The sequence below is a fragment of the Scomber scombrus genome, chromosome 8, assembly GCF_963691925.1.
Source record: "Scomber scombrus chromosome 8, fScoSco1.1, whole genome shotgun sequence".
Classification (NCBI taxonomy): domain Eukaryota; kingdom Metazoa; phylum Chordata; class Actinopteri; order Scombriformes; family Scombridae; genus Scomber; species Scomber scombrus.
The window spans coordinates 26,245,103-26,254,962 of NC_084977.1; the positions used below are offsets into that span (position 1 = coordinate 26,245,103).

General features: G+C 38.4%; 1 protein-coding gene across 1 annotated transcript in view; it reads left to right on the forward strand.

The window, feature by feature from the left end:
• LOC133985362 (disks large homolog 1-like) overlaps positions 1–9,445 on the forward strand; it is a 111,712-nt gene extending 102,267 nt beyond the window's left edge. Inside the window, exons 18-26 of the mRNA XM_062424983.1 lie at positions 1,557–1,620; positions 4,251–4,266; positions 5,211–5,252; positions 6,207–6,257; positions 6,825–6,926; positions 7,558–7,730; positions 7,901–8,010; positions 8,743–8,834; positions 9,339–9,445. Of these exons, the coding sequence (XP_062280967.1) occupies positions 1,557–1,620; positions 4,251–4,266; positions 5,211–5,252; positions 6,207–6,257; positions 6,825–6,926; positions 7,558–7,730; positions 7,901–8,010; positions 8,743–8,834; positions 9,339–9,445 (757 nt within the window). The remainder of the gene's footprint in view (positions 1–1,556; positions 1,621–4,250; positions 4,267–5,210; positions 5,253–6,206; positions 6,258–6,824; positions 6,927–7,557; positions 7,731–7,900; positions 8,011–8,742; positions 8,835–9,338) is intronic.
• The last annotated feature ends 415 nt before the right edge of the window (positions 9,446–9,860 follow it).

Genomic DNA, 9,860 nt, shown 5'->3' on the forward strand with positions numbered 1-9,860 from the left:
TTTCTCTTCTCCTATCTTTTTTTTCCTGCTCCATCTTCTCTTGTCTGTCTTTTTGTCTCCTCTCTTGTCTCTTAGCTTCCTTCATCTTTCATTCTTCCCATCCTCTTTCTGCTTCACCTATTCCTCCTCTCCTGTCCTGTCTGCTCATCTTCATTCCCTTTCTTTCTTTATCTCTTTCTCTTTCTCATTTTCTACCTCCACCTGCCGCCCATCCTCCTCCTCCCAGCCTCCTTCATCTCCTCTACTTCCTCCTCAAAGTGCTTCTCCTATCTCACACTGTGTCCTGCTTCTCCTCCTCTCTCTTCTCTTCACTACCTTCTTCCTCTCCGCTGCATCCTTTCCTCTTCTACGGTCCTCCCCTTTTCTCTCTCCACTCCTCTTGAGATGGAGGAGAAAAAGCAGAGAAAGGCTGATAGAGAGGAGAGGAGAAGCAAAGACAACTTATTTGCTGGAGTAGAAGCATATATGTGCTCACATGAAGGTATTGTTGGGTTTTAAAGCCTTTCAGAGCCGACCTGTCATCAGGGATTAAAACCAAAGAGGGCCTGCAGTCCGGCATTTTTTAGTTATTATTGTAATTCTGCTGCGGACCACAGTGCTGCTGGTCTGTTTTCACTGATTTTTTTTGGCTGACTTTGGGAGGTTAAAAGCTGCATTATGTAAGACTTTTGCATAAAAAAGGCATCTGGCTTTTCAACCCAAATTAGAAAACGAGGCTTCAACAGACGAACAGGTTCCTTAAGTAAGATTCTTGATATTCATCTTATTTAAAATTCAAGTGTTGGATGTGACCCCCAGCAGGAAATGGCCCTCAAATCTAAATTTAAACTTAGAGACAAATGGGACCTTGACCAAATGTCTTTTCTACTTTATGTTTCAACTTGTTTTGATCTCCTTTCACTCTCATAGCTTTGCATTTAGTATGAGTCACAGCACATTCAGATTAGTGGATGTATGCACATGCTGTCAAGTTATATAACCTGTAGATATTCATGTCATGAAATTCAATCAGCTCCCTCTCCCCACTATTCAGAAATCCCCAAATATCACAGTGCTGCTGAAACATGAAAGAGATTACAAAAAAATAAATTCTAATATAATAAACTGCAAGATAACCTCTTGAATAAAAGGTTAATATATGAGATTTTGTCATTGCTTATTGTATGAGGGGTTAATGTAGTTCCAGCTCTCCAGATGTTTCAAGATGATTATGTATTTATAATATTGAGCGTCTAGACATGAGATGAGCTGTAGGGATTTTGACTTTAGTGACCACAGAAAAATATTGACCACCTAAGCAATGAATAATGTTGGACATACCTGAATAAAGTCCCAAGATTGCTTCTGAATAACTTATATTTCCCTATATTCCTGTGGGAAGGAACTTCTTTTTACTTATTTATGTCTGAAAAACCAACTCATAACCACCATCTGAAGAAAATTAAAAATGCATTTCAGCTGTATTTTGTTGTATTTGTTGTCCTTAAATACTCTTTGACGTCTTTTATCTCTCCATATTTTCTCTCAGTGGTTTATTTTTGTCCTTCTTCTCACAGGGCAGAGAAGAAGGAGAGGTCGAGGTTAAAGACGGTCAGAGTGTCAAGGTCTCAGGATAGATCGGTGAGTAGCAACTTATCATATAAACCCTTAAAATCAGGTCAGAAAAATCACAGTTATGTACTACTTACCTGTTGGGTTACACAAAACACAGGATTAAAGTGAAAAAAGTCTCTGTCATGTTGTCTGTGTGCTTCTCTATATTTGATCAGGGTAGATAACATCACAGTTAGTTTGGAAAAACCGCTGACTACATCAACAAGCTCTGCAGGCGTGTCATCAATCCCTGCTGTTCAATATAACAGGACAGACGTCAGAAGAAATAACAAGTCTGTCTTTTCATCCAGAGCATCTGGACAAGACTATGTTGTTACGGGAAAAAATGATAAAACATTTATAAGAGAGTGCTCTTATTCCCTGTGTGCCATAAATAGCAGGTACAGGTTGGTAAAATTATAACAATCAACAATCTCACAACTATAATGTGCTGTCTCAAAACTCAAAAGACACTCTTAAGAAACATTAATATTAGATTTTCAATGAACTTCAGTTCTCAGAGGAAAATGAATGAAAATGTGTTAAGATGCTGTTAAGGTGCAGAAGGAGGTGGGACATTGTTTTATTTGCAGTGGAAAGTCATTTTTCACCATGTAAATGTAAATGAATGTGTTATTAATCAATCATATTGTGAGATCTCAAGACCTTTTTATGTTAAATATTAATTAAATCTAAATATAGCTTTATGAATACTTTATTTTTAATCCAATATTTAAAAGGTTTGACTACAAAAGAAACATATTTAAATGTTTATTTGGCTGCAGCAAAAGAAGAAACCTTTATTTGTATACATTTCATACATTGGGTAGTTTCAGAGTAGGGTACACAAAGAAGGGAAATAAGTCTGAAGAGGTAAAAACTCCAGGAACACATGTAGTAAAAAGAACAAATTTATTGCAAGACAATGGTGTACTTTAGTGCTTTCTGTACGCCACTGAGACTAAAACAACAGTAATTAAAAACCTTAAAAAACAAACTAAAAGCCAAGCAATGAAATAATGAAGTTTGCAGCACAGACCCAAAAGCAACGCAGTGTGTAATTAAGAAAAGTGGTAGACAAATTACTTTATTGCGCTCATTTAAAAGTAATTGTTGAAATCACTGGAAATGTATTCCACAGTAGCACAAAAGCTAAAAGCATCTTAATTTATTTGGTTTTAATCCTGCCAACAAGAAGTCTAAAAATCCTGAGAGGTCAAGCTTGGATAGAAATGATAAGATTTTACTTTAAGTATTTATAAGCAGTATTTAATCAGGTAATACATAGTTTATAACACACTATAATGTAGTTGTAAGCAGATATACGTGTGTATTAATATAGTAGTCAACAACTATAACTCCTCCTGTGGGCACTTACAAATGGACAAATAACAGATAATGGATTACAGTGTAGTAAAACACATATGTAATGATATAAAATATGTCCTCATAGAGCAGTATACATTAATGTCTGTATACTGCTAATAAATGCTAAATGGGGGGATGTAAATTGTGAATCTGGTGTGATTATAGATGGGCAGCATTTAGTTATTTAAAAACTAAATACTTGATAGACTGAAAGCCGGTGTTGAGATTGTTGTCATGACTCAAGCAGCAATGTTTTAATTAGCTGTAAGTGTGTGAAGGCTTTTTCAGAGAGACCCAGAGTTAAAGGTAAAAGGAAACTGTGCTGATATTAGGATAGTTATTCATCTTTCTTATTTGACAAGTGAATTAATCAGGATCCCTGTCAGCAAAGACATTTCTTTCAATTACTATTTTTTTCTTTTTTTTAATGAGGAATGAGTTGATAGTCACCAGTCACCAATGAAAAATGTCACATCACTAACATCACAGTAATATTATAGTACTGTTTGGTCTCTTATTACCACTAAATAGCTGCAATAACAGATTGATGAGTTTAATAATGCTGAATAATGGCTATATGTTGACTAAACTCTTTACATCAAACTACTCAGAGAAGTGTAGACATTCTAACTGTTAATTTAAGAATTCAATTATAATTAATTAAAAGTACATGAACTTAACTGTAATGTAGACAGTTCCAGTCTGAGTTCACAGGCGAGGCGACAACATGACTTTAATCACACCTCTAAGAGCGTGATGAAGAGAGCTGAGACACGAGTCTAACACAAGCTATTGATATCACTGTGTTGTCAGCTCCCTTTCTCACTCCCTCTCTGTTTTCCTCGCACCATGTGAATCAGCAACTCTGCATTCAGCAACTCTGCATGGTGAAGAGCTGATAATTAAAAATGATTGTACGCGCGCGCACACACACACACACACACACACACACACACACACACAGTATCCCCTGGCTCTATGCTTTGAAAGACACTGCAATTACTCTTGTGCACTCGTAGCTTGCGTGTGTGTGTGTGTGTGTGTGTGTGTGTGTGTGGGTGTGTGTGTCTGTGTGTGTGTGTGTGTGTGGGTGGGTGTGTGAAGAATAGAGGACCCATGGGCTTTCAAATAGGGCTTGTGCTGATAACCGTCAAGATACTGTTGTGATCGTATTCGGTATGATGATTAATAGGCTCTCTCTCTCTCTCTCTCTCTCTCGTTCTGTCTCTCTCTCTCTCCCTCTCTCTCTCTGTCTCTCTCTCTCTCTCACTCTCTCTCTCTTTCTGCAGGATCAGGATGATAAGGGTAAGTATTCTGCACATCAGTGACATCTGCTGGTCAGAGTATGTAACTCCAGTTGCTGGAAAACCTGACGTAGTGTCCATTTCACCTCCACCCTCATCTTCTCTCGGTATATCCTCTTTCAAACTCTTCATCCTCCTCAGTTCTTCTGAATCGAGAAGGATTAACGAGATGGAGAGAGGGGAGGTTGAGGATGTATTGAAATGGACTCTGTAATATTGAATTCATGACACCTCTGTCAAGGATAGGTCGGTTAAATCAATTCATCATGTAAAAACATACATGTATATTGACATAATTGCCATCTGACACATAGTATGACAACTAATACAATCTAAAAAAAACAGCTCCAATCTAATGGTTAGATATTCCTTTTTGAACCACCTCCCAAATACAAAAAAAAGAGTTACACGTCACTAGAAATATATTAATTTACTGGCTGAGTCCGTACTAAATGGTCAGAAGTATGTGGACACATCGGTCAACATATAGTTATTTTTACTTTTGGTCCATGGGTTGTCATAGTTTGGGATAAGCCTGGGAGATTAGGGAGATTGTCCTCAGTCTCTATCAGTGAGGCATTGACCTGTGAGTCCTTGAGAGGCTGTAATATTCAGGTGTCCACATACTTTTGGTCATTCAGAGTAGGTTTTTGAGGTGTTGAACAATGCATGCTGGGATATGCTCCAGCCTCCAAATACAGAACATGGATGGAAGAAAGATATTGTGTGGTGGATGCTTTCTGTAATTAAGTGAGAGTGTGTTTATTAATTTTGTGATATAAAGAGAATGTGTGTGTATATATATATGTGTGTGTGTGTGTGTGTGTGTGTGTGTGTGTGTGTGTGTGTGTGTGTGTGTGTATCAGTGTGTGATTGGCTGTCTGTCTGTATATGTGCTTCTGTATGTGTGTGTGTTGCTGACTCTGACCTGTCTTGTCCTTCCAGAGCTGGTAACCTCTGGCACCAGCGATAGTGAAAGTTGTTCCTGTAAGTCTAGACCCTCCTCTCTCTCTTTCTCCCCATCTCTCTCCTCCCTCTCTCTCTCGCTTTCTCTCTCTCTCGCCCTCTCTCTCTCTCTCTCTCAAATTCAAATTCGAATAAGCTTTATTGGCATGACATCAGAAATCTATATTACCAAAGCAGTACAGAAGATTACTGACGCTGACAGATGATAACACGTAAATATACAATATGCAAATATCAACAAACATATTAAATACAATATGGTAAAATACTTTTTTTTAACAGATTGTAATCACATATTTTGGTGCTATTAACTCCTCTCCCCACGTAGATAGGGCAGTGTCTGAAGGTCAGGGATATGGAAAAACTCAGCATATATATTATTTATTTTGTCAAAGAAAACCTCTCTCTCTCTCTCGCTCTCTCTCTCTCTCTCTCTCTCTCTCTCTCTCTCTCTCTCTCTCTCTCTCTCTCTCTCTCTCTCTCTCTCTCTCTCTCTCTCTCTCTCTCTCTGTCTCTCTCACACTCATTCATTTTTTTATTTTATTTTCAAACCAGCAACCACTTGCAATAACTGCTGGTTTGAACGTGTGTGCGTGTTTCACTGTGTGTGCCTGTCTATTGGTGTTTCATGCACATGTGTGTTGTGATTATTGTGTTTTTTTTATGTGCATGTGAGTGTTTGAGTGTGTGTGTGTGTGTGTGTGTGTGTGTGTGTGTGTGTGTGTGTGTGTGTGTGTGTGTGTGTGTGTGTGTGTGTGTGTGTGTGTGTCTGTGTGTGTGTGTGTGGGTTTGTGTGTGCGTGTGCATGTGTGTGTGTGCGTGCAGGTTACCTCGCTCTGCTTCGCGAGCTCGTTTTTCCAAAGCTGTTGAAGAAGTTTAGTCTAAAGTAGAAAAGGGTTAGGGGTTTGTGTTGTTGTCAATAATCCTACCTGCTGTGCCTCTGAATGTGTCCATGATTTCTCTTTAATCAATCAGCTGGCCAGGAGGAGACTTTCCTTACCTACCAACCAGTCATGCAGCAGGAAGGTCAGTGTTTAACTCCCAATCCTCAGTTTGTTTTAGTTTCTTAACAATAATTTATTGTTTGTTTTTATTTGCCAATCAATACCAGCATGTATTGATATTAAATATAAAAGTTATTAATGTGGAGTGCCTTGGTGGCTGAGTGGTTAAGGTACATGCCACATAAAGGGCAGCGTCCCTGGTTCAATTCCAGCAAGGGACCTTTGCTGCAGGTCATTCCCCTCTCTCTCTCCCTGTTTCCTGTTAGCCTCTATGCCACCCACTGTTAAATAAAGGCAAAAAAGCCCAAAAGTACATATTTTAAAAAAGGAAAGTTATTATTGCTAACTTACCTTTCATTTATAAAAGTTGGTTATAAGAAAAATACTTAACTGGGTCATTAAAAGTGTCTACAGCGTGTTTAACCTCTTACATTGAAGTGGTTAGTGCTACTTCATCTTTTACATTAACATAATTAAAAGATCTGGATATTAAGAGGTTCATTAGTTCCTATTTTTAAATATTGACATTCAACTTAGTTTGTTTGTTGTGTGTTTATCGATCTAGTTTTGTCATTTTGTCATTTCCCAGTTAATTACACGCGGCCAGTCATCATTCTTGGGCCGATGAAAGATCGAGTTAACGATGACCTCATCTCCGAGTTCCCTGACAAGTTTGGCTCCTGTGTCCCACGTGAGTGTTTGAACTTCAGGAACTGTGAAAGACACTAAAAGATGCTGGAACTTTGCACACAACTTTGCACACATCATCTTTATAATGCCATAATGAAAACTGACACATCAGCTTAAAATGATGGTATGTTTCATCATATGCTTTTCAGCACATTTTTATGAACTCACTGGGAGTTGATGTTTAGCTCGCCAAACTGAAAGGAGTTTCCGTGACGACAGAAATCCAATGAACTTTTATCATACTCTGTACTCGTCACTGAAAATGTAAAACGATGACTTGATAATTAGCCTGGAAATAAAAAAATATTTCAAATGGTAGCTGAGAGAGGCTGTGTATTAATAAAAAATGTAAATAAGATGCCATTCTGTTAAAAAATTGAAAACCTGGAAAATCTTAAATGCCTTAAAAGTTTCTTTCAACCAATCTGGAGAGAAGCAAGCTGAAACAGCAGCATCTGCACCTTTTTACCATTGTGTGTGGCAAAATGTGGTATGAAGATACATTTGGTTAATTTACTGCAAACTAATACTTGAACTTGCTCTAGAATTTAAGCCATTGCAGAGTTTGCTTTGTGTGTATAATCAGAGAAGTTTTAAACAAAGCTTACTGTGTATGTGTCCGTGTACCTCAGACACAACGCGGCCTCGGCGAGACTACGAGGTGGACGGCAGAGATTATCACTTCATGGCCTCCAGAGAACTCATGGAGCAAGAGATCCAGGAACACAAGTTCATCGAGGCCGGCCAGTATAACAACCATCTGTATGGAACCAGCATACAGTCTGTCAAAGAAGTCGCTGAGAAGGTGAGTCACACACGCAGAGACATGATGAGTGGAAGAGAGAACACGAGGAGACAGGAGATATAATACAGAGGACAGAGGAAACGGAGAGTAGCGATCGATAGAGGATGGATGAGGAGGATGGGAAGAGTTGTGTAATTATCTGTCTGTCTGTCCCTCTCTCTCTCTCCCAGGGTAAACATTGTATACTGGATGTATCAGGGAATGCGATAAAGCGCCTCCAGATGGCAGGCCTCCACCCCATTGCTATCTTCATTAGACCAAGCAATGTCAACAACATCCTGTGAGTAAAGTTAATAAGCTACATATACAACATCCTGTATGTATCAATGGTAGAATCCTGACAATAGTATCAACAATATCAAACAACAGCAACATTATTGTTATAAGTTATTGTAAATGAATTTATTTTGCTGTGCTTCATTTGCTAAGATTAAGCAGCTCTAGTAGCTTCTTGCAGTTTGCTTTATTAGAAACAATAGTAACTGCAGTCAGCTCTGGCCTAGCTCTGGTTAAAATGTTTAACAAGCTGCCTGTGGTTGTTAGTTAACTTATGAAGCTATGGAACCTTGTCTTTGATAACTGTGATAAGCATGCTTATTGTGCTTTCTATAATATGTTTTATGAGTTTTTACTATCAGGTTTATTTTTTAGAAAATGGACTACAGAGATTTACTGAAGCACGTGTCTCTATGGTGTAAGACAGTATCTTTTTTAAAAATAGATAGAGACACACTTAAAATTAGAAACTGGCACCAACATAAACAATGTATTATGGGTATGATAAACATATCTTAAGATAACAATATAGACACAGATACATTTTGAATATAGGATACTACCCACAATGCTGTGCAACTAACCAATGTAATAAAATATCATAAATAACATAATTTCACTTGGCACCTGTTGAACTCGAGGTCGGATGGTTTGATGCCAATTTTAAATTCCTGTAAAGGTTGTTTTACATTGTTTTCCTGCACCTTGACATCTGACGTCTTTTGTGTGTCTCCAGAGAGATGAACAAGCGTTTTACTGAGGAGCAGGCGAGGAAGACTTACGACAGAGCTGTCAAACTGGAGCAGGAGTTCACAGAGTACTTCACCGGTTAGTTATGAGAAAGCACACACGTGTACTGTTATGTACAGTACACAGTACAGGCTGGCGCTGTTTAGCCACATGCACGTGAACCCATGTATGACAGTTTTACTGTGATGAGAGAGTTTACCACCACAACTCAGCATATACAGGCAATGTATCTGGAGGTCATGTAATATGGCCACCAATCTAGACACTGGCATGGGAATGACATGTCCTGACTACAGAACCAATGTAATTGCCCTAAAATACATAAAAACAAATAAATCGTAACATATACACATAATAGATACACACCCCCACATATATCCACACACAAATGTAATACATAATACACATACTCATACTTACATACATACACATACACAAATGTAGATGTGTTAAGTCAGAGTACATACAGATAGGTGAATGACTAGAACAAGTAAACAAAAACAAAAAAAAGCGAGGGAAAAAATTATTATTATTTTATTTTTATGACTTTCTCTCTCTCTCTTTCTCTCTCTCTCTCTGCAGCTATAGTCCAGGGCTCGTCTCTAGAGGAAGTGTATTCGCAGGTGAAGCTGATCATTGATGAGCAGTCTGGTCCATACATCTGGGTGCCCACCAAGGAGCGGCTCTGAATTTACACACATATAACTACATGTTCACACACACACACACACACACACTTTACATTTTCAACACTTCCCACTTCTCTGATTTTCTATTATCAGCCTGCTTCCCTCTCTCTTTCTCTATCTCTCTCGTACACACATAGAGGTTCACACACAGATATATATTTACACACATAAGCACATAAAAGTCTGACGAGGCTGGGACTATCTGGGACTGCTACTTCCTGAAGTGGGAGGAGCTCATGTCTGTCCAGCAGCCTATTGGTGGATCTTCCTAAAGCTCAGTTCCTTAATGTTTAAGGAGGTGGTTCAAATCAAGGCGACATGTACCATCATCTGATTTGATTTCATTATTGTTCTTATTATTGTTGTTGTCGTTGTTGTTTTCATATTAACGAAGGGTAATGCATTCATGTATGGG